Below are 25,780 nucleotides of genomic sequence, written 5' to 3' on the forward strand. Positions count from 1 at the left end.
CATATATGTCTCACTCGTGGAGTCAACTGCTCCTATAGCCAAGCATAGCCTTCTCCTCAATTAAAATTGTCGATGACATAATAATCTTTCTTAGGGTCTGTTTGATAGGGGAAAATATTTTTCGGAATTGGTTTTCCACATTTTCCGGTGTTTGTTTGTTGGAAAATGAATTCCCATAGGAAAACATTTTACAAACACGGGTAAAATTCAAAGCTTTTTTTTTGGAAATTGTCTTACCCATTTCTCTACCGTAAGACATTTTCTCTTTCTCCTTTCTCTTCTTCAACCTTCTTCAACTCTGGGGAGGATTTCAGTTGATTCGCCACGACTTCCCAATGCGTCCAATGGAAATGTACGATCTCCCTCGTCGTCTTCAACTTTAATGTCACCGAAGAGGGAAAAATCAGATGGCCGAAGCTTGCGATCTCCTTCGTTGTCTCCGATGTCGATCCCGAACCCAGATTCACATGTTGTTTCCAATCGAAACATTGGATCACCATCACTATCTTCGACTGCTACTTCGCCAAATAGAACGTTGATCGAGAAACTAGATGCATTGATTAGAAATTTCAGGATTTGGTTCGAAATATAGGGACTCCATAGATTTCAGCTTCAGCTGCAACTAGTTCATTCAAGTATGATTTCAACCTCTAGTTAATTGTAACCTATGGGGTTCTTGTCAGATCTTTTAGTTTTAGTTGAATTAAGGTTTTCTTAATGTGGTTCTACTCCTTTCTTGAATACTGTCTAAGAGTTTGGCTTCTGCAGATTGAATGAGGAGATGATTAAAACACTATTTGTCGCAAAAAAACCGAATCCTAAACCAAAGCAAGCAACTCCACGTTCTGTTCTTCCTTCACCAAACCAAGATAACAGAGTGTTGGATCCCAAAAAGGCACAAAACATAGCAATTTTGTTGAGGGCACTCAATGTGACCGTCGAGGAAGTTTGTGAAGCCCTTTTAGAAGGTAATGAAATTGCCATTTAGGAATCATCACTTATAACTTTTTGGTTTATTGATTGCAATTGTGGTTCAAGTTTTGTTGATTTTAAGACTTAAAAATGTCCATAACTTGCACAAAGGTCATTAAGCTGGTCTGCTGGATATGGAATTGGTATTCATTTGTCCTTATATTCCTTGAACATTACTTAATGAAAGTTTTCTGCTGAAATTGTCACTGAACTTAGTAGTTTGTTACGACTTTGGACCTGTGTTTAACAATTCACAGTAGTTCAAATTTAGATGCTACTTTCGAAGCATGTTCCCTTTTAAGGTATATAAAATTTGCATTTTTACCATTGTTATGGTGCAAACCATTGAAGAATCCTTTGTTTGTCTTTCTACGATTGAAAAAGGTTTTTGATAATTTGCATCACTATGCTTAACTGATGATCCCATCTTAAATGGTTGACTGTTTTGAATGAATCCAACTCTGAGATTACCTTTGAGTATACTGAAGAAATATTCTCACTAGATGTGAATATCGGCTTATATTTTTGGAATTAGTTAGTATCATACAAGACCATAAGTGAAATTCATATTTTTGGGAACCAACACTCTGAGTTTGTATTGCCTACAAGTGAAATTCAACTACCATATCCTTCATCGTGGTTTAGAAATTTCAACACCAAACGTTACAGCTATCTATTTGTCTATTCACAGTCTTTATCACATGTTTCTCTTCAAAGTAAAATATGAATGACTAATTAAATGTGCCTTGACTTTAGGTTAGTTCACACCTGACAGCTTGGTTTTAGTCTATAAGCTTGCCTAAGCGTGTGAACAAGAAGAATATTCTTGTAATTTGGTTTTTTTGGGTACAACTACATGTGTTCTTGTAATATGTTGAATATAGTAACCATTTCAATGGTCTAAATAATGCACGTGTGCGAGTTCACTGACATGAGTGCTCTAGCAGTGCTTCTACCGACAGAATATTGCCTCATTTGCTTTAAGACGAGTCATATGCTTTGTTTTCATTTTGTAGATTTAATGTAAACCATAAAGTGTGGCCTCTGGTAAAGGAGGTTACTGAATACTTCCATGGGAACTCAACAAAAGAAGAGGCCCACCCATTTAGAATCTTTATGGTGGTAAGGGATTTCCTTACAGTTCTCGAAAGGGTCTGCAAGGAAGTTGGGATGATAAATGAACGAACCGTTGTTAGTTCTACCCATAAATTCCCAGTCCCAGTGAATCCAATGATGCAACCAGTGTTCCCAGTCCCAGTGAATCCAATAATGTCCCAAGCTTTTGCTGGATTTCAGGGCAGACCACGGTATGGTTCTGGTCCCGATGATGAAACTGCATCACCTTAGTTGTTTGCTGAAGCTGTAAGATAGAAGCTACCAAAATTGGGTGGTTTAGGTTTTGCATGAAGCTTGTATGGCTTTTCCTGCAATGTAAGGTCACAAATATTTATTTATATTCTTATTTTCATATCTGTATAAATCCATGTACAATTCAGAACAGTTTTGTTCTATAAAATCTATAATATACGAGAGGAAATTTTCTTGGGGAAACAAAAGAAGGCAGTGTGCTGATTTATTTCAAGGGGAGCGATACATTCATCAGGTTCGTGCCTGCAAAATTTAACAGGCTGTAATAATTTTATGTTTTTAATGTTACAAAGAATCTTTAACATTTGACTGATACCATCAAATTGCTTATGCTAGAAGTTGGTGTTGATCTGCCCCAGCTTCACTGTTCCCTTTTAAGGCATATTATGCACTTGGACAATGTTGTTACTATGTGGTGTACTACTAATCGTGTATTTAGATAATATTATTAATTTCTAGTATTCATTGTGGTTTCGAAGCAATTGTTTTTTTAAGACAATTACAAATAATTTATTTGATATTAGTTTTTTTCAATTTAACGATTAATATTGTAGCTTAATAATTGAATATTATTATAAACAAATCATTGCAATATATGTAAAAACAATTTAAAATATAAAAATTTATTAATATATATTAATATATGTAAAAACAACTTTTCCGGAAAATATTTTCAAGAAATCTGCCAAACAGCAGAAAATATTTTACACAGATTCAATCAAACACCAGAAAATATTTTCCAGTAAACCATTTTACAGAAAAGTAAAACATTTTCCAGAAATCATTTTACGGAAAACATTTTACTGGCAATCAAACGGACCCTTAGTATTTGAATTAAATACTCATTGTTATTCTTTTACTGGATTATAGACTCATTTTGATTATCTACTGAAGTAAGTTGTCTTTCTCTCAATGTAGACATTCTTACAGTGCCACTTATCATTAGTTTGAACTTAGACAATCAATGAGCTAATATTTGTTTGTTACAATTTCGCTATACATGCAAAATATAAAAGACAAAAATACAAAAGACATAACAGTGAAATGTGAAATTTATTTATTCATTGTTCAAATACATAAAAAATAATTACATGTTTATTACAATATGGGCACATTTCCCAACAATGATGAATTATCATAGCAAACAGTCAGTCCGTTACTAAAATCTATCCCACCCTCACAGTATACAAAGTTCCTCACAGCTTTATGTCTTACATCCACTATCATCTCACACAAAGTGTAATAACACAAATAATCTAGGTCAAAATCCCATTGCAGCACTTCCCCTCTAATATAGGTTGCACAAAGGTTTGTAACAAAAGTTCCACCCAAATGTATCTACACCACACATTTATCCCAAGACATTATAAAACACTGCACATATTACATACATATTTTAAACAGTAATAAACATAACATACATACATAACATACTAACGGACATACATAAATAGTAATAAACATAACATAAATAATATTCAAACATAACATACTAACAGACATACATAAACAATAATATACATAACATACATAATATATATACATAACAATAATATACTACATAACATACTAATAGACATACATACATAAATACATAAACAGTAATATTCATAACATACATAACAAACATATCATAACATACATAACAAGCATACATAAACAATAATATACATAACATACATACATAACAGATTGACCTTTCAGCCTCAATCTATTTAACCCTCGAAAAAAATTCCCAGTAGTATGGCCTTTTCTGCATACACATGAATGCTAACAAAAACAAAATTTTGAAATCAATTATAATATGAATAAAATATCTAAACAAAAAAAAAACAAAAAATTGTCAATAAAATGTATAAATCAATTATAATAATAAAAATTGTTAAACTTTCTTTAAACCAGAAAATTGAATATTCTCCAAAAAAAATTATCACTAACTGAGAATGAGTCAAAAATAAAAAGTTTCTATTTTTAAAAAAACACACAACAAAAAGCATATCGAAGGGGAAAAAAAGTGTTAAGTATTAGATATGGGTAAAAAAAAGTTATCTAAGCAATAAAAAGTTATTTTGAGTATTCGATGATGAAGAAAAAAACTAGAAAGGTTGAGTTAAATACCTATAATCAATGATGAAAGTATGGCAATCTTGATTCGAATACAACAAATGGCTGGGTAATAGAAAGGGCTGACTAATTGATGATGAAACAAGGTTTCTTTCAATGAGATGGTGAAGAATTTTTTAGATGGCTAGGTAATCAAAAGAGTTCCTTAAATGGCTGAAGGATGGAATCGAAAGTCTTTCTCGCACAAACGTTGAAGAATGGAAACAGGACTGGTGAAAGGATTCAATATCAATAAAATCAAATCAAATATGGCTTTTGATCTTCAAGGATAATCCAAGAGGTTTCTTAAGCAATCAAAAAGATTTATTTTCCAATCGATTCAATAACCAATGGAAAACATTTATTTGTTTTTGATTTTTTGTTATTTTAATTAATGATGTTTTTAAATTTTTTTTCCAAAGAGTCGAGTCAACACGGGTCAAAAGGGTCTTGGGAATGCGATACATGGTGGTACGCGAGTGGTCAGCGCTGCCACGTCAGTAAAATCTTAACGTCGTTAGGCTTAGGTACCAAACTAGTGGACAGAAAAAAGTTCGAGTACCAATCTGAAACAAAAAAAACCATAAATACTAATTTGAGAGAAGAAAACAAATTCAAGTACTAATTTTATATTTAACCCTAATCAAAATATATATTACTTTTTTGGACTGCTGTTTAACATATATAATTACCGTTTGCATGTCAAGGTCAAGATTAAGTGCCACTAAACACATAGAACTTCGTGGCAATTAGTAGCTTATATATTATAGAATGACTTTTATAACTATAAATAATTTAGTTGGATGAAATTAAGCTATTAGTTGTTTGATTATATGTGAGTTGTTTTTTAATCTAGTTTTTTTATTTAAACTTTTAATTATTAAATCTGTTAAGTTAAATTTTATTATTTTAAAAAGTTTTATATAATAAATATATTACTATGTTTAATTCAATTCATATAGTACTCACAAAACGTATTTAATAACTATTAAATTGATATTTTAAAATTAAAAACAAATATAATAATTAGAGAGATAAACAAATTTGACCTTTATTTTTTAATAGTTTAAATGGGGTGGGGGGTTAATCAATTTAACTAGACCAGTTTATAAATTTGGAAATTTTAATACCGCCTCGAAAGAAAGAAATGATAGGGCTTATTATAATTGGTAGTTGAAAGAAAATTGAGATTTAAATCAAAGTGAAGGCCAACTCAAAAAAATGAAAAATGGGTAGGGTAGCATTATGTATGAGTTGAAAGACTGATGTAATAATATAGATTGGCAATGCCAACTAGCGCTGCCCATCTTCACGTGATACTGCTTCATCTAGGCCTTATTGTTTTTGTTTTCTTCCACTCTTCACTCTTTTTATATATATGTTTCCTACTTCTCTACAAAACTTGCTACACTGAAAATATGGAGTCCACTAAAATCTCAGCTCTCTTTCTCATTTGCATGCTTTTCATTTCCTCCGCCACTCCCGTTCTTGGTTGTGGTTCATGTAGCACTGGCAAAGCACCACCAAAGCCCCCTAAAGGCCCCATTATAATCCCTCCCATTTTTAATCCCCCAATCAACCTCCCTCCCATTCTAAATCCCCCTGTGACAGTCCCTCCGGTGACGGTGGTTCCTCCCATAATTACTAAGCCACCAAGTGGGAAACCTTGCCCGTCGGCCACTTGCCCCATTGACACATTGAAATTGGGTGCATGTGTGGATCTGCTTGGAGGGTTGGTTCACATTGGCCTTGGTGACCCAGTTGTGAATGCATGTTGTCCAGTCCTTGCAGGGCTTGTTGAGCTGGAAGCTGCTGTTTGCTTGTGCACCACTCTGAAGCTAAAGGTTCTCAACCTTAACATTTATGTGCCGCTTGCTCTTCAGCTGCTCATCAGTTGTGGGAAAACACCCCCTCCTGGTTACACTTGTTCTCTCTAGTTTAAGTCAAAGTTAAGTTACTTAGCATTTATATCTCATTTCATGCTTATATTCCATGGGAAGCCTGTTGCTCATTAAGTCTGTACGAATTTGCAGGCTGCTAGGTTCATGGATGCAATGACGAAGCCCACATGACAGGATGTCCTCCATCTTTTTCTTTTAAATTCCCCTTTCTACCTCAATTGGATTGCATTTGGAGCTAAGCTGGCTAGCTCTTATTTATTAGTGTAGACCAGTTGTATTTTTCAATGATTGTCGCAAGTGTGTGTTTTTGTGTACGACAAATGAAGCAATCAACAATTATTTTCTATCACTTCATGATTTTCTAGGATTCACATTCTGCATGCAATAATGTAACTACAGTAGGGTCGTAATAATGTTTCTTATTCCTTCAATTATTATTATTATATATAACATCAGTAGTATAAAATGCATGTGAAAATTCTTGTTTTCTTAAATAACTTTTATATTAAAATTTAGCTAAATCTTAAGTCAAATTAAACTAAACTCTTAGAAACGACAAAGCTCTTCAATATTTTATTTAAACTTTCCTTAATATTTCGTTGTAACTGCAGTTAAAAGCAAGAAAGAATTGAACCTTATGGCCTAATGGTCAAAGGTGTTCACCGCTTTAGGTGTAGCCTGAGATCAAGTCGCGCAAGTCGTGTTTGTTGTTCAGGCTTTACCCTATTATTGTAATTCACCAAAAAAAGTAGGAAAAAATTGACACAATTGATCTTTGTTAATGCAATTCAAACACAATGGTTCTGTGTCTACGTAGTCTTACTTAGTGAATGATTTTATTCAACAATCGTCAGGATCACCTATTAACTTAAGCCCAATCTACCCTTACATGAAGTAATTGCAACTCCAATACTGACCCTAATTGTCACAAATCACTCACTCCAAATACCTCATAATACAATCAATAAACTCTCCAAAGGATACTCACAAAATAATCACACAAAAAAACACAACAAAGCGATAATATGTTTTGATAGAACAAATAAAAGTGTTTTTGAATAAAAGTTAAACTTGAACAAATTGATAAAATCAAGTTGAAATGGTTTAAATTAAATCAAACATTTTCAATCATGTTAAAATTGTTTTAAACAAGCCAGTATTGCTCCAACTTTTTGGCCAAGTATCAATAGTTTTGAAAATATCAATACCCATTCTAAAATTGATACCAATTTGACAATCTGTTTTCATGATTTTTCAAACAATGACAAAAAGTATTGATATCTTTTCAAAAAATATCGATACCTTTTACCAGGTATCAATATTTGCTCTAACGATGTAACATCCCTTACCCGTATCCAAAAACGGGACAGGGTTCGAGGCGTTACCAGACTTAAACATTCACAAACATGCAAAACTGGGCCATAAAATTTCATCCAAATTAAAACTTTTCAAACACATGTAAATCGCCTTCAAGGCCTAAAACATACATCGGGGTGGTTCGGGACTAAATCAAGGACTTTAGAAAGCTCTGGGAAAACTTAGAGAAATTTTCATGAAATAGGGTCACACGCCCGTGTGGACACAGGGACACACTCGTGTCTCTTCAACATGCCCGTTTCCTCAGGCCATGTAACTCTCTGTTTATGACGTCAGCAAAACAAATTGATCCACACGGCCAAGCCACACGCCCGTGTGCTAGGCCGTGTCCTCCACATGGTTGAGACACATGCTCGTGTCTTTGCCCGTGTAGCCAACACGTAGGTTATTTTCCAAGCCTTATGTTGTCCTTAATTTTCTCTCATACTTATACACATTATAGACACACATTATAACATCAATTTAATGGTTAATCATCCTTTAGTAAAATTCCGTTAAAGCATTTACATGTTGTCATACATGTGTTTATAACCTATACTCATGTTACACCAAGTTAGACATTCCAATTCACATTCTACAATTTTCCATATTCAATCATTATCAACTTACTACCATGCCACACATTCATTCTATGGCCACGACCACCTCGAATGGTCTTAGAGCATTCATCATGTACATGTTGTACAAGCCCAATTTTGGACCCAAAACCCCTAAACCCACCAAGCCTAAAACCCAACAAAACCAAAATACCCAAACACAGTTTACATCAAACCCTAAAGCCCAAATCCTAGCCCCTGCAGAGAAGAGAAAACAGCAGCAGCCCTCAAGCCTCAGCAGCACACTCGGCCAACCAATGGCCGCCTCGCGCACCACCACCGGCATTGCTCCCTCTATGCGTCTGACACACCCATACCCTGCAAACACAAACAATAAAAACAACAGCCACAACAAAGGAATGAGGGCATTTTTTATTGTTATTGCAATCGGTTATAAAACCGAAGGGAGGACAGATTGTACTAAGGGAGGGAGGAACTGATTGTATTGGAGGAGGGATTTTCAATATCCAAAAGGGGGGGATTGTATTTCGAAAAAAGAAAAGGAAAAAACAGAGAGCACCCAATAAAAAAATCAATCAAAAACCAAAACTTTAAAGGTGATTCCTCTTTTGTTTCATTTTTTTCTTTAAAATCTCTGTTACTTTTATTTTCTTTTATATATTTTTTTTTGAATAAAAATAATAAAAATAAAACAAAAAGAGTAGAAAAAGGAGGGTACTCACCTTCGTTGGCCTCTTCGGCATCGGAAGAAATTCGTTCGAGCAACGCCAGCCACTGGCCCACAACGGCAGCGCAATGGACCACAATGCCGGACATGGGGAGTGAAAGGAGAGCAAAGAAAACTCTCTGTCTCTTTTTTTCTTCTAAATAATGCTGAAACAATAAAAAAAAAGAACAAATTTGGCTTAAATAAGCCAAGCAAAACGACGGGGGGAAGTTTGAAGGGGGACCCGCATGCTTTTGAGGCCCTAATGGGATATTTGCGGTTATGGTCCCTCCTTCTTTCCTATGCCATTCTATTTGGTCCCCTTTTTTGCATTTTTTTTCTTTTTAAATTTTGTCTTTTATTTTACTTCATTCCCGTTTTAATCCTTGACTTGGATAGATGAAGCACAGCGCATAATGATGTGGGATATTGTCCCATTTTATCCTCGTGCGTTTAAGCGCATTTTGATTCAGTCCCTGTTGGTCTTTTTCTTTATTTGCAATCGATACCTCAAATTTTGATTTAGTTTCAATTACACCCTGAATCCTTTTATTTTATTCATTTATTTATTTTGTTATATCAAAATAAGATTTATGTGTTTACTCAAATATTTTATAGGCTGTATAGATAAGATTGCTTATATGTGTTATTTATTTTGGTTTGTTTAAATATGTTGGTTATTTAAAATTGTATTATTATTTGTTTCAAACTGTTTCTTTAACACTATGTATTCTAAATTGTTGTACATATTATATTTTGGCTCTTCACATATTATCTATATAGCATTTCAAATCTTTTACACATATTATAAAAATTTTTGTTTTGTATATTACTTCTTTAAATCTCTTTTACTTTAAATTCTTACTTATTATTTTAAATCGACTTACATGTTATTTATTTTTAAAATTGTTTTATATATCTTATATTAAACTCTTTTATTTATTTAAAAAAACATATTTATTATTTAGGTTTTACATATGTATCATTTATTTTATACTTTTATATATATAGGTATGTATATATATTATTTATTTTAAAATTACTCATAGGAATCCTTTTAATTTGCCTTGTAATATAGATTTTAAAATTCTTCTACATTATTTATTTTAAACTCACTTTATGTGTTATTCATTTTAAATCATTTTATTATTTACTTTAAAATTTTATATCTATTATCAATTTCAAATCATTATGTCTATTTTTATGTATGTATATACTAGTTGTTTCTTTGATGTCTGGTATATTACTTATTCTAAAATTTTCATACATATGATCTATTTTTTTAAATTGCTTTGTATATTGTTGATATTAAATTTCTTTTTTTCACAATATTTATTTTGAATCTATTTATTATCATTTTAAAAGTTCTTTTACATTTTATTTACTTTAATTGTTTTTAAATTTTCTTAAGTTGTTGTATATATTATTTAATTCATTGGTTTTCGATTATTAACGTTAGTATTTAAATGATGTATGTTGCGAGATTATTGTCATTGCGTATACTATGATTCGTTTATTTGTATTCTCATACTATTCACTTGTGTAGTATTTTTTATCATCGTTTCATGTCGCACTATACTTTTCATATCATCGCCTCATGAATCAAGTCTCGTGGCACTTATCCAATAAATCGTTCTATTTTAATTCAAGCCAGCGACACGTCATTTAAACATCGAATTCGCTACCATTAAAAAAAACAAATCTTCTAAATAATGCAATGTTTCGTGTTTGGAATTTCGAGAAAACCGTGCCCTAACTCACTGGGCTTTGATTTTTCTAATTTAATCCAAATAACGGAATATTCCTTTAAATCACCATACGAGTTTTGAAAAATGCTTATTCTCAGAGATACGAAGTGTTGTGCCCTAACTTACCGGGTATGACATTTCGTCACCTCGAAATAAGAATTTTTTTTTTAAAATAAAGGCAACATTCGGTGTTTAGGGACTCGAGAAAACGTGCCCTAACTTACTGGGTTTCGATTTCTCTCGTTTACTTTAAATAATCGAATACCCTTTTTATGAATTAAAATACGCAAATTTTATATAAAAGGCAAGCTCGCTCTCAAAAATCCAAGATGTCGTGTCCTAACTTACTAGATGTGACATTTCATATTTTGAGACGAGAAGATCTTTAACACTTTAGCATTTTTATAAAGAAGGATCGCATTTCAAAAGTCTTTCAAGTTTTCAATCTTCGATACTAAGACACTAATTAATCAACTAGGTACCAATTTTGGGCGTAGCGAGGGTGCTAACCCTTCCTCGTGCGTAACCGACTCCCGAACTCATTTTCTGATTTTCGTAGACCAAAAAAAATTATCGTTTTAGTAAATCTTAAATTTTATTAAAATGATTAATTTAAGGTGATCCGATCACACCTCATCAAAAAGGATTGGTGGCGACTCCCATTTTTCATTTTCGTTTCCAAAACTTAAGTCGATTCCCGTTTTCCAAAAAAATGGTTACGACAGCTTCGCGACTCCACTGGGGACACGAATGAGAGAGTCAAGCCACAAGTTGATTAACTCTTGTCTTTTTATCGAAAATTAAAAACTTGGTTTTGAAATACGATCCTTTCATTGCATTTCATCAGCTATTTTTGTGGTACAATACCTGCTGCGTTGGTTCGAGTCTTTAAATAGTTTTGTATATTGCATTGCATGACTGCTGTGGTCACACCCCTTTAAGTGGGAGTGAGAAACTACTCCTTCGTGAGGTTTTCACCTTCGTGTAGGATAGTGGATCACTTTCGGGATACATCTGTACCTATGTCTTCGTGAGATTTTCATCTCCGTGCAGCCATAGGGAAATGTATTCCCCTAAACTGAACTCGGTCTGTATGAGCCTATAATGGGTGAAGATAGAGGAATCTGCTGGTTGAGGTACCCTTACTCTAGAACCAAACCCCATGTAGCGAGCCTTAAGAACCCGCCCTAGGTAGAGCCACTCCGAAACCCTAGTGGTCACCTGAGCAAGTGCTATATTTATTATTCTTTGTTTGCTTTGAACTGTGTATAAATTACTGACTTGCTTTGTTTTACTTTGATTGTATTTGCATGGCATTTTCATTATAAAAGGTGTTGATTCGAATTCGGTTCCTAAATAGATAGCTTATCATGGAAAAGAGGTTTTTTGATAAAGTAGAAGACAATGCGGCTGTCCGGATATGGACTGAGACAACACAACAAGAGAAAGGTGACAGTCTTACCGAGGGGCACGTGTCAGAGTTATGGAATTTTAGTCGGATCAGCGTAACTCAGAATAATCTCCAAGAGATGAAAGAAATTTGGAGTCAGTGGGATGATGAGGTCAAACAGATATTCTATTGTCATTACGGTGATTTACCTTATCAGCTCGATGTCAAGGTAGATGAACACCTGTTTCGAGCCCTTGCCCAATATTGGAATTCTACTTACAGTTGCTTCGCTTTCGGGAAAGTAGATTTGGTACCTACTATAGAAGAATACACGACCTTGCTCCATTACCCAAAGATTTAGGTTGACAGAATTTATACCAGACCTGCTAACGTCCCAGCATTTTCAAAAAAGCTGATGAACATCACAGGGATGAGCGAACAGTGGGTGACAACTTGGATCAAACAAAAAGGAGATTGTAAATGCATTCCTTGGAGGAACCTAAGGGATCTAGTCTTAGCGCACCCTGACCTGAAGAAAAGGGTAGATGTCTTCACCTTGAGCATTTATGGACTGGTCATCTTCCCCAAAGCTTTGGGGCATATAGACGAGGCTGTTGCCGACCTTTTTGACAAGCTTGGTAAAGGAACCACACCTGTACCCGCAATCTTGGCTGAAACGTTCAGATCATTAAATGCTTGTAGAAGAGCGGGTGAAGGGAGATTTATTGGATATGCACAGCTCTTGCTATCCTGGTTCCACAGCCATTTTTGGAAAGTGGAAAAGGTCTCGATTCGTATCTTCTCTGAAAGTTACTCTCCGCTGAAAGAGTTAGTGGCTACACCGAGGCGAGATGATGTGACAAAAGAAAATTGGATGACGGTTCTCCAAAATCTGCAAGAAGAAGATGTTGAATGGACAGCCCCGTGGATGGTTCCTGATGAAATATTATACCGATGCGGAGACTTCAATTGGGTTCCCTTGTTAGGAGTATGGGGGGCCGTCGGCTATGCTCCTCTACTTGCATTGCGACAGTACAGATCCAGACAGTTTACACCACCAACATACCGGTTAGCCTAGTGCGAGTTCGTGTTCACAGGGAATAATTACAAAAATAAAGTTTGCGAGATATCAAATGCCTGGAACCAGACTCGTAGAATGAAGAAGTTTGCTGCCAATCCCATGACTACTCCTGAGTACGACCGATGGTGGAATCAGAGGATTAACGACAACATCCCTACATCAGATCAAGGGAATACTCAGTCGATAGAAGAGCACTTAAAAGTAATCCCATCTGAGCTAGAAATCATCAGGCAAGATTTAAAGAGAAAGAGTCTGGAGCTAGAAAAAAGGATCGAGCAGTTGGAAGAAGAAAAGATGCAGTTAGGGTTAGATGTCGATGTCTAGAAACTAGAAGCTGAAAAACTCAGAAAAGGGAAAAACAAGGCTGAAGAGGACTTAGACAGTTTGAAAACGGAGTATAAGAAGCTACGCAGATCAACGAGAACCGCTAGGTTAGGAAAAACATCCGAACAATGGCGACATGAAGTTAAAGAAGAACAAAGCAAAGCCAACCTGTGGGAAGAAAAATTTCGCGATGCTCAAGCTCGAGAAGGTGCACTGAAAAGAAGTTTGGTAGAAAGCCAGAATGAGAAAGAAGGGTTAAAGATCCGGGTATCAGAGTTAGAGAGGTCATTGTATCAGTATCGCTCTCGTAACTTTGTAATCGAGTTGAAAGCTAGTCAGAACAGAATCGAAGAATTAAAAGAGAATATAGAATAACTCAAAACAGCGCTGCAAAATCGTGAACTTCAGATAGAACTCCTCGAGGTAAATAACGAGCGATGGAAGGAGCAACTTCATCAATCTCAAGACCAAGTCAGGAGCAGGGACTACGTCATGGGCGAAGCTTTGACTCAAGTGCGAGAAGTGGCTGATCACTTGCAAACATTAGCAGTACAAGCCGATGTGCTGAGTTTAAAATACGAGTCAGAATCAGACCGAGGACGAGAGCTAGATTGGCTTCTTAGGCAGGTCAAGGCCTTAAGTATCAGGCCAAGCCTTATATGTAATCTATTTTATGTAAAGAAACTTGTTTTCTAGAAAAGTTACTCTAATGAAATCGAATTGGAATCAACTTTTTTTTGCATTCATCGCATTCATTGCATTCATGCATCAGCATTGCATCATACGCACTAAAACTCACAAGAAACCCTAAAAATCATGGCAGTTACCCTAGAACATCGTTACGGTACAAGGGGAAAAACAAGGGCAATAGACTAAAGGTTAGAGAGATTGGAACAAATGCAAAAAGAGATGCAGGATCAATTACAAGCACGTATGCAAGAACAGCTTGCCAAAATCCAGCAAGATATGAGGGACCATATGTTGGAGTCCCAGAAAAGCATGATGGACCAATTAACTCGTCTATTGGCTGGCGAATTAGAAAAAGGGAAAAGCCCTTTGATCAATGCGGGAGAAGATAATGAAGATTCTACCTACCCTCCGGGTTTTGCCCCAGCGGACGTTCAGACACAACCTGATATGTACCCAAGAAGGCCATCGGTCACAATTAGGCCCCAAACATTTCAGGTCGGTGTTCGGCACCGATGAATTATCAAGCCGGCTCGGGCTCTAATCCAGGGGATAACCTGACCAATCCTGTGGTCTTCAATCTCAATGAAGTAACAGAAGCAAAAAAGACAAGGGTAGAACTCCCGAGAGAGCTTGAAGAAAGGTGTAGATGGTTGGAAGAAAAATTTAAAGAAATGGAAAGCACCGACTATCGTGGTGGAATCGATGCTAAGGAATTAAGTTTGGTTCCGGACCTGATGCTCCCTCCCAAGTTCAAAACTCCGGAATTTGAGAAATACAACGGGACTAGCTGTCCCGAAGCTCACATCACTACGTTCTGCAGACGAATGGCAGGCCATGTCAATAATGACCAACTATTAATTCACTGCTTCCAAGAAAGTCTGGTTGGGGCCACTTCTAGATGGTACAACCAGCTGAGTCGCGCCCAGATCAGTTTATGGAAAGATTTAGCACAAGCCTTCATGAAGCAGTACGGTCATGTGGCAGACATAGCCCCTGATAGAATCACTTTACAGAATATGGAGAAAAAGCATAATGAGAGCTCTAGGCAGTACGCCCAGCGATGGAGAGAAGTGGCCACACAGGTCCAACCCCCTCTGTTGGAAAAGGAAACCATTATGCTCTTCATCAATACCCTGAAGGCACCTTTTATTAACCACATGCTGGGTAGCGCAACCAAGAGTATTTTGGACATAGTAATATCTGGAGAAATGATAGAAAATGCCATAAGATGTGGGAAAATAGAGGCTGGGGAAAACGTTAAGAGGTCAGCGCCGAGAAAGAAAGAGCATGAGGTGAATAATGTGAGCTCATATTCGAAATCGATCACCGTAAGCCAACCAAGGTTGACAACTACTGGACAGCAGGGCCCACCCAGACAAGAGCCCAACACAAAACAAAATAGGGAGAAACTTCAATTTACGCCCATTCCAATGACGTACAAGGAGTTATACCAGAGTTTATTTGATGCACATGTCGTGTCTCCCTTCTACCTGAAGCCAATGCAACCTCCATACCCCAAATGGTATGACGCAAATACCCAATGCGAATACCATGCGGGAGCCACAGGACACTCGATAGAAAACTGCACCACTTTCAAGAAATTGGTTGAAAGACTCATCAACATGGGCATGATGATGCATCCAATACAGAGAACCCATTACCTAACCATGGGGATAAGGGAATAAATGCGATAATCGAGAGTTCGGGGAAAGAAATTAAGATGAGTATTGCAGAAGTGAATACCCCATTGGAGGAAGTTTGGAAGAAAATGGTGGAAAGAGGGTTGATAGCACAGAATTCAAGGGTCAGACCTCGAGAAGCGAAGAATTATTGTGAGTTCCACGATCAAGAGGATCACGAGATTCAAAAATGTAGCCAATTCAGGGCTTTAGTACAAGGATTGATGGATAATAAGGAGCTGGAATTCTTCGAATATGTCGGAAGCCCGGAAAAAGCAGATGTGTGTGCCTCTGAAGAGGGGTCGATGAAGGATGTTTACAAAGTCAACCACCCAGTGGTTATCATATCACGTCCGAGAATGAATGAAGCCGGGGCACAAGTTGTGCCAAAGGTCGTAATCCGGAAGCCCGTTGCTTTCTCTTACAAGGATAACAAAAGGGTACCGTGGAACTATAGCTGCAATGTGACATTCCCGGGAGAGGAGACCCCGATTAATGCATCAGAGGAAGTTCAAGATGAAGGTTTTTATACGCGCAGTGGAAGGCGTTATACCCCAAATACAAAAGCCGAGCAGGTTAAAGAAAAATCATTAGCAATTGAGCAAAAGAAAGAGAAGCCGGCGGGGCCTGAACCAACTGCTAACGAATCAGTGACTGAAAAAGAAGCCAAGGAATTCTTAAAATTTCAAAAGCACAGCGAATATAGTGTCGTAGAACAGTTGCACAAACAGCCAGCGCGTATATCGGTACTGGCCTTACTTTTAAGCTCTAAAACCCATCGCAGCGCATTGATGAAGGTGCTGAATGAAACTTATGTTGCTAACGATATCTCTGTAAACAAACTGGACCGCTTAGTCAACAATATAAGTGCCGACAACTTCATATTCTTCAATGACGATGAGGTAACGCCAGGGGCCGAGGATCAACTAAAGCTTTGTACATCACAACCCGCTGTAAAGGGTACACATTAACGGGGGTATTGATTGACAATGGGTCTACACTGAATGTCCTACCCCTATCTACGCTGAGTAGGTTGCCAGTGGATAGTTCCCATATGAAGACATGCCAAAGTGTAGTGAGAGCATTTGATGGCACGGAAAAGAAGGTAATGGGGAGAATTGAAGTACCCCTCTTAATCAAGCCGAGCACATACGAGGTAGATTTCTTGGTCATGGACATTAAGCCTTCGTATAATTGCCTATTGGGGAGACCGTGGATACACTCGGCGGGGGCAGTCCCTTCATCGCTGCATTAAAAGTTGAAATTAGTGACCGAAGGTCGGTTAGTAACGATCAATGCTGAAGAGGACATCATCGCGGCAATAACCAGTGACGCCTTATATCTGGAGGCAAATGATGAAGCAATCGAGTTCTCTTTTCGATCTTTGGAGTTTGTGAACGTGACATTCATCACCGAAGGAAATAAGATTCCAATGCCTAGGTTATCTGAGACTACAAGAATGGGACTACGGCTAACTATTGGAAAAGGGGCTCTACCCGGAAGAGGACTCGGGAGATACCTCCAGGGAAGGATTAATGTACCAATGATGAAGGACAAACAAGACCGTTCTGGGTTAGGGTTTAAGCCAAACATGAAACAAAGAAAGAAGGAACTTGAGAAGAAGCAAGAAAGAAGGAGAGCGCGATTGAGCGGGGGAGAAATCGAATGGGAACCAATGATCTTCCCCCATATATCGAAGACTTTTGTGTCTGGAGGGGTCATTCACTCCGAACGAAAGACGTCGGGAAAGGAAACCTTGGAAGGAATGCTGGAGAGTTTGGACATCAACACCACATATGAAGAAGGGACGGGGGTAGAGAATTTGTCAGGCATTCGCCCCTATGAGCCGGGAAGTGTTCTGAATAATTGGACTGCGGAAGAGATTCCTGTAGTCTTTAGAACTAACTCAGAGTAATGTCCAAAACACACTTATTGCTCTAGGCCTAGGAGTAATAAGTGTCCTTTTGTGAAATAGGCTTATGTTTGAAATCGTTATTTCAATAAAATGCATCCTTTTGACTTATTCCGTTTCTTTCATTCATGATCATACCATACATATCATTGTTCTTAGATTCTCTTGTTCTTTTATCTTCCTTCACACCTACAACAGGTCTCCAGATATCAATGATGTGAGTGACGTTGCTACTAATTCAGAGTCTCCTTTTGAGCGGGATATGTGTCTAGAGGGATTTCAGGATTTTGAGGATGACGGAGATTGTAACTTATCCCCTGATTTGTTAAGGATGGTAAACCACGAGGAGAAACAGATTCTACCCCACAAAGAGACCATAGAAGTCGTGAACTTGGGAGATGAACTAGAAAGGAAAGAAGTAAAGATCGGAGCTTGCATTACCACAGAGACAAAACGGGACCTTATTGAGTTACTACAAGAGTTCAAGGATGTCTTTGCATGGTCATATCAAGATATGCCTGGGTTAAGTACTAACATTGTGGTACACAGGCTCCCCATCAAAGAAGAATACAAACCAGTCTAGAAAAAGCTTCGAAGGATGCGGCCCGATGTTTTGTTGAAAATAAAAAAGGAGGTCAAGAAGCAATTTGATGCTGGTTTCTTACAAGTAGTTACGTAGTCGAAATGGGTAGCCAACATCGTCCCAGTCCCTAAAAAAGATAGAAAAGTACGGATATGTGTAGACTACAGAGACTTAAACAAAGCTAGCCCAAAGGATAATTTCCCGTTGCCTCATTGTAACGCCCTGTACCTGAGACCGTCACCGGAGTTGAACACGAGGTGTTAACAGACTTAATTCATTACTTAAACAGCTCAAACAATTTATTTTTAAAATTTTCAGTCAAGCTAACAATCTGTATCACAGTCGCTTAAAAATTCATATCTCGAGTTCCAAAACTCTAAATCCAATTCTGTAAATTTTCCCTGAAACTAGACTCATATATCTATTTATTAATTTTTTCTAGAATTTTTGGTCAAGCAAATTAGTACAATTTATTAGTTAAAGTCTCCCCTATTTCAGGGTTCAATTGCTCTGACCTCTGTGTATTACGAATCATATATCTCCCTGTACAGAGTTTCAATGAGTATGTCGTTTGTTTATAATAAAACTAGACTCAATAAAGAATCTGTACATATAAATTATGACTTCTAATTATCTTTGAAAAATTTATGGTGAATTTTCAAATTCAGAACAGGGGATCTAGAAATCGCTCTGGCCCTATTTCACAAAAATTTAAACATCTCATAAAATATAACTCATATACCTATTTTGTTCCATCCATATGAAAATAGACTCATAATTATTCAATTGCATATTTTATTTACCATCTAATTGTATCTCTACTATTTTTAATGATTTTTCAAACTCACGTCACTGTTGCTGTCTGAATCTATTTTATGGTAAATTTTACCTATTTCATGGTTTCCATGAATTAGCTAGCAATTTAGCATACATAACACCAAATATGATCATGATTAGCCATTCCAATGGCTAATCATTACCAAGCATTTCCATACCACTCAATAACCATATCATAAGACCATATATACAAAATGATTATAATGCTATACATGCCATACTAAAAATATGCAAGCCATTATGCCAAGATGGTATACGGATATAGTGTGAGCATGCCTCCGACCATTCCCGATTTCCAAGCTGGCTTGTCAACACTACAAGGAATGAAAAGGAGGAAGTAAGCATAAATGCTTAGTAAGCTCACATGCAAATAGCAAGTAACACAACTATATAAGCAAACATAAAACATCATTTGCATAATCATCACCGAGACATTCATATCACATTTTCATTTATCATCTTACCATATTGTTGTTATATCGAGTTTTCAACCCGAGGGTTAAGTACATACCTGTTCAAAGTATTCATTTCACAACACTTACCAATATGTCCCTTTCATTTCGAGTATTCCTCCATTTGAGTAGAATTTTACCCGTTGAACACATCAGAATATAATTCGGATACATGGAAAGTTTGCACATAAGTGCCACATATGTAGCCAAGCTACCATGTAACCCGCCCATAAGTGAACTCGGACTCAACTCAACGAGCTCGGGCGTTCGTATCCATAAGTTAACTCAGACTCAACTCAACGAGCTCGGATGCCTAGTTACATCTCTCGAACTCGAACTCAACTCAACGAGTTCGGACATTCGCATCCATAAGTGAACTCGGACTCAACTCAACGAGTTCGGATGCCCAAATATCCTAGTGACATGTCACTTTTATCCTAATCTATTCCTAAGGTTCAAACGGGATTTTCCTCGAACACATCTCTATGCCATCTTCCGTAAAATACCGAAACCAATACTCGGTAGCACTTTATATTTAACAAATAATTCACATAATTTGCATTTTATTCGAAAATAACCACAAAGCATATATTTCATGATAAAAATCAGCATATCATATAATTAACATCAATAACTTAAAAATAACAATTATACTACATTATTTACACATGAACTTACCTCGTATGCGAAAATGGCTACTTTTACCATTTCGTCCACAACTTGGTATTTTCCCCATTTTAGCCCGAATTTTAGTTTTCCTTGCTCTATCATTTAAAATGTAGTCTAATTAGGACTCACATTATTCAAATTGACCCAAAATCATATTTTGGTAAAATTATAGTTTTGCCCCTAAACTTTCACATATTTACACTTTTTCCCCAAAGCTCGTAAATTAAACTTCAGCCTATTTTCTTATGTTTTATGACATGCTGATCATTTTTCCCTTCTATGGCAACATCAAATTCTCACTCTAACATGTACTTATGACTATTAGGTATTTTTACCGATTAAGCCCTTTTGCTCGTTTTCGCTTAAAACCGAGTAGTACAAGTTGTCTAACATAATTTAAAACTTCATATTCTATCATAAAACACCAAAATACACAAATTTCACCTATGGGTATTTTTCCAAATATGAACCCTAGGTTGAATTATTGCTAGCATAAGCTTAATCGAGCTACCGGGACTCCAAAAACGTAAAAATCGTTAAAAACGAGGCTAGAACGGACTTACAATCGAGCTTGGAAGCTTGAAAAACCCTAGACATGGTTTCTCCTTACTACATTCGGCCATGGGGTTGAAGATGAGCAAAATTGGCTTTTAATTTTGTATTTTAATTCATTTTACCCCTAAATGACCAAAATGCCCTTACTACTAAACTTTCCAAAAATTCCATCCATGTTCAATTTTTGTCCATAGACTTAGAAATTGGTAAAATTGCTATTTAAGACCTCCTAATTAATATTTCAAAACAATTTCATACTAGAAACTTCTAGAATGCAAGTTTTACAAATTATTCGATTTAGTCCCTAATTTCAATTTAAGCACTTTATGCATAAAATTTCTTCACGAAATTTTCACACAATCATGCAATCATATCATAGACCTCAAAATAATCATAAAATAATTATTTCTATCTCATATTTTGTGGTCATGAAACCACTATTCCGACTAGGCCCAAAATCAGGATATTACACTCATATTGACACCTTAGTGGATAACACGGCAGGCTACTCACTCTTCTCCTTCATGGATGGTTTCTCGGGGTACAATCAGATCAAGATGCATCCTGAAGACATGAATAAAACCAAATTTGTGACCATGTGTGTGACAGCCCAAAATTGACCCTAGTCGGGAAGTGGTTTCGGGACCGCTAAACCGAGTCACCGAAATGTTTGAATGTGATATTTATTGTCTAGAATATGTAATTATGAATGTGTGAAAATTTCAAGCTTCGATTTAGTCAATTGCATGTGAATTTAGTCAATAGGACTTATGTGCGACATTTTTGAAATGTGATAGGTCGAAGCATAAGGACCCATTAGTGCATGAAATAAAAAGGGGGGACTTGCATGTCAAATTCCCCCCCTAATTAGTAGTGGCCGGCCATGACAAGCATGGTAGACCAAGTGTGATGGGCAAGACATGTCATAGACATGTTGTGTTGGTGCATCATGGGTGGAAAAAAATAAAATAAGGAGCATGGGCATAAAATAATGAAAGGGAATATGATGAAAACAAAAAAAAAGTGTGTGGTTGTTTCCCCCCCCCCATTGCCGTGAGTTAAAGAAAAGAAAAGAGAAAATTTTGTTCATCCTTTTTCATCTTCATTTGGCCGAAAAATCTAAGGAAGGAGGAAGGAGTTCTTGCTTCATGTTTGGTTTGGAAGAGGATTAGGAGGAGGTTTGGCCATACTTGTATCTAGATCAAGGTATGTTTGAGGTTGTGCCATGAGATTCATGCATGTTTTTAGTTGCTAGCTTGAGTTCTAATTAGCCCATGGTTCAAATCTTTGCTATGTCATGGGGATGATATTCGGCCTAGGTAGATTTTGTGTTAATGCCATTGCATGCTAAATATGAAGCTTGTTAATGATGCATGTGATGGTGGATTGATGATTCTTGAATCTTCTTTTTAGCATTTTTGAGTGAGCACATATGTGCATTGGTTGCTAGATGGAGAAGAATCGGCTCGCAAGTTGTGTGCTAAGGCCGAATATAATTTTTGTATATTAATGAGTAATGCATGTGTTAAATTGATGGAAAGGGAGAGGATGCTTTACTAGTGTATATATGTGTGTATTAGCCAAGTTTTGAACTTGAAACAAAAGGGTGTTTAGTCAATACAAGTGACCATACTTGTAGAATGTATTAAGTGTTGAAATCGGCCCCAACATAGACATGCATATTCGGCCATAGGAAGGAGATTGGTGTTGCATGTATTCGGTTAGAGGCAAGCATATTGATGCTTTTGTCTTGGCTTAGAAAATTCGGCCAAGGGGGAAAATTAGCTAAAATGTTGAGTTTGATTCATGATTCCGTACATATGTGACTTTAATGTCTAATGTATAAATATGGGCTAAGTGCCTTGTGTTCCTCTTTTCGATGCTCAAATGATTAAATCAATTTATTTGTTTAATTAAGCTCAAGAGCAAAGGGGAACTAAATCCGATAAAGGGAAGGAAAAAGTGGTCGAATAGCTATCGGAATCGTTCGACAACACCCGAGGTAAGTTCTTGAGTAAAAGAGCTTAAATTATGATTTGATTAGATCATGTTTTAAGCAAATTAAAATCATGCTCTTTGTGTGGCTATTGAGCCGAAATTGCAAGAATGATAAATGTCTTGTGTTTGAGTTTTGCTAACGAAAACGAAATACGAATGTGCCATGATTTATTGTTAAATGTGCATGGTTATTTGAATGATGTCGGGCTAAGTCCCGAAGGCTTTGTGCTAAGTGACCATATCCGGACTAAGATCTGAAGGCATTTGTACGAGATACTAATTCCGGGCTAAGCCCGAAGGCATTTGCGCGAGTTACTAAATCCGGGTTAAGTCCCGAAGGCAATTGTGCGAGTTACTATAATCGGGCTATGTCCCGAAGGCATTTGAACGAGTAGCTATATCCGGTTAAATTCCGAAGGTACGTGATTTGGGAATGAATGATCTTGCTGTAAAAATTTCAGTAAATACTCTAGAAACATCCCAACATTGAGGTATGTTTCGTATGTGCTTGAATTTAGTTGAGCCCTTACAAATAAGTATTCGCTCAGTTGATAAACGAGCTACCGGCCTTTGGCTAAGTTGATCTTTTGTGTATGTACATAAGGGTTGGTAATGTGAAGCAAGTATGATATCGAAAATTTGTGCATATGAAATTATCCGTTTAGCTATATGAATGCTATACTTTTGTTGTGTTGGAATTCCTTGCTCAAAACTTACTAAGCATAAATTGCTTACTCCGTTTCTTTGATCCTCTATTTTATAGATTTTGGTTCTCCAGCTATCGGACTCAGGATTTTGAAGTCGAAGTCGCCCACACTATCAAAGCCCCCCCATTTTGGTACAATTTTGGTTGAACTTCGAAATGGCATGTATAGGACTACCCGTTTGTTGTGGGTCATGGACCCTTTGGACTTGTATAATTTTGGATAGCCATGCGAAAATGGCTTATATATGTTTGAGTATAATGTTATAATCATTTGGTAGGGATATGGTTATTGAGAGGTGTGGATATGCTTGACAAGGATTGGCCATGGGAATGGTTAATCACTATCATAAATTGTGCTATTTATGCAAAAAGGGCTAGTTGAATCATGGAAACTATGAAATAGGTAAAGTCTACCTTAAAGGCAGATGCTGACAGCAGCAGTGATGTAGATTTGGAAAATCACTAAAAATAGTAGGAATGGAATTAAATAGTGAATAAATTATGTAAACGAACCTTGATGAATCTATTTTCATAGGAAAGTAATGAAACAATCATACGGACAGTATGTTAAGAGATATTCAGGTTCTTGTGAGACAGGGCCAGAACGGTTTCTGGATTTCCTGTTCCGACTTTGGAAATTCATTACAAATTAACCAGAGACAATTAGGAGTCAAGCCATATATGTATAGATTCCTCTCTGAGTATAGTTTCTATAGAAACAAATGGCATCAGTATTGAAGCCCTGTACAGGGAGATATCCAAGTCATAATGCGCAAAGGTCAGTGTAGTCGATCCCTGTAACATGGGAGACTTTGACTAATAAACTGTACTAATTGGCCAAACCAAAAATTCTAGAAAAAAATATGTATATGGGAATATGAGTCTAGTTTCAGGGAAAATTTATGGAACTGGATTCTGAGTTTCTAAACTCAAGATATGATTTTTAAAGCGACTAGTATGTAGATTGGCAGTGTCTGGGAAATTTTTTTTAAAGTTTGTTAACACCTCGTGTTCGACTCCGGTGACGGTCTCGGGTTCGGGTTGTTACATTTGATTGGTATCAGAGCTACGGTTTAGTCGATTCTAGGACTACCGTAATGTGTTGGGTCTAGCTATACATGCCATTTTATGTGATTATTTGATAGTGTTGTGATTTCTGACATTTGCAAATGTGTTTATTTATAGTAATGGATCCCGACCCCGACCGAGCAGTAGCTGATGATCTTGAGAGTGTAGCGCCTGCTCCCGCACAAGGGACAGCGCCGGCGGACTCTCAGCCTAATGCTAGTAACCCGAATGATGAAGCTAGACAAGCTTTCTATAGCGTGATGAATGATTGGTTCAACCAATACATTCGAACTAATACGGCTGTTCCACAACCTCCATTCCCGGCAAATACCACCCCCGCACCTACAATACCTCCGGAAACTGACCAAATAAGGTCAAATAAGCCCCCAGTTGACAGAATCCGAAAACATGGGGCTACTGAATTAAAGCTACGGACAGCGATGATGCCGAGCAAGCTGAATTTTGGTTGGACAACACTATCCGGGTACTCGATGAGCTATCTTGTACACCCGATGAATGCCTAAAGTGTACTATCTCCTTGCTACGCGATTCTGCCTACTATTGGTGGAATACTCTAACTTCTGTGTGCCCCGAAAGCAAGTAACTTGGGAGTTTTTCCAAACTGAGTTCGGAAAAAGTATATCAGTCAGAGATTTGTTGATCAAAAACGGAAGGAATTTCTTGAGCTTAAGCAAGGTTCTATGTCGGTTACTGATTACGAGCGAAAATTTGTTAGACTTAGTAGATACGCTCGGGAATGTGTTTCGTCCGAGGCTATCATGTGTAAACGCTTCGAGGATGGGCTGAATGAAGATATAAAAATGTTCGTGGGCATTCTTGAAATACGAGAGTTCGTAGTACTTGTCGAGCGAGCTTGTAAAGCCGAAGAGCTTAGAAAAGAAAAACAAAAAGTTGATGTGGAACTGGAGAGTTTCGTAAAAGATCTTCGGGAAAGTCTCTTCAACAGGCATCGAAGAAATTTCGAGATGATGTGGGCTGTCGAGAGGCACTTCGGGCCTTTTTAGACGAAATCGTGATCGACCCCTTGGTACACGAGCACTTCGGTCGCCAATGTTGGGAATGAACGTCGAGACAGAACGAAAT

The 25,780-nt window shown here is 36.9% G+C and overlaps 2 protein-coding genes across 2 annotated transcripts; one reads left to right on the forward strand and one right to left on the reverse strand.

The window, feature by feature from the left end:
- The first annotated feature begins 5,749 nt into the window (after positions 1-5,749).
- LOC107911560 (36.4 kDa proline-rich protein) lies at positions 5,750-6,693 on the forward strand. Its single transcript, XM_041074726.1, has 2 exons — positions 5,750-6,392; positions 6,477-6,693. The coding sequence occupies exon 1, from the start codon at positions 5,862-5,864 to the stop codon at positions 6,378-6,380; it is 519 nt and encodes a 172-aa protein (XP_040930660.1). The 5' UTR covers positions 5,750-5,861; the 3' UTR covers positions 6,381-6,392; positions 6,477-6,693.
- A 1,080-nt stretch (positions 6,694-7,773) lies between these two features.
- LOC107952701 (uncharacterized) lies at positions 7,774-9,158 on the reverse strand. The gene is made up of 2 exons (XM_016887860.2): positions 9,001-9,158; positions 7,774-8,635 (listed from the first exon to the last, which is right to left on the reverse strand). The coding sequence occupies exons 1-2, from the start codon at positions 9,092-9,094 to the stop codon at positions 8,346-8,348; spliced, it is 384 nt and encodes a 127-aa protein (XP_016743349.1). The 5' UTR covers positions 9,095-9,158; the 3' UTR covers positions 7,774-8,345.
- Positions 9,159-25,780: the final 16,622 nt, after the last annotated feature.

Source organism: Gossypium hirsutum, chromosome A08 (genome assembly GCF_007990345.1).
Source record: "Gossypium hirsutum isolate 1008001.06 chromosome A08, Gossypium_hirsutum_v2.1, whole genome shotgun sequence".
NCBI lineage: Eukaryota > Viridiplantae > Streptophyta > Magnoliopsida > Malvales > Malvaceae > Gossypium > Gossypium hirsutum.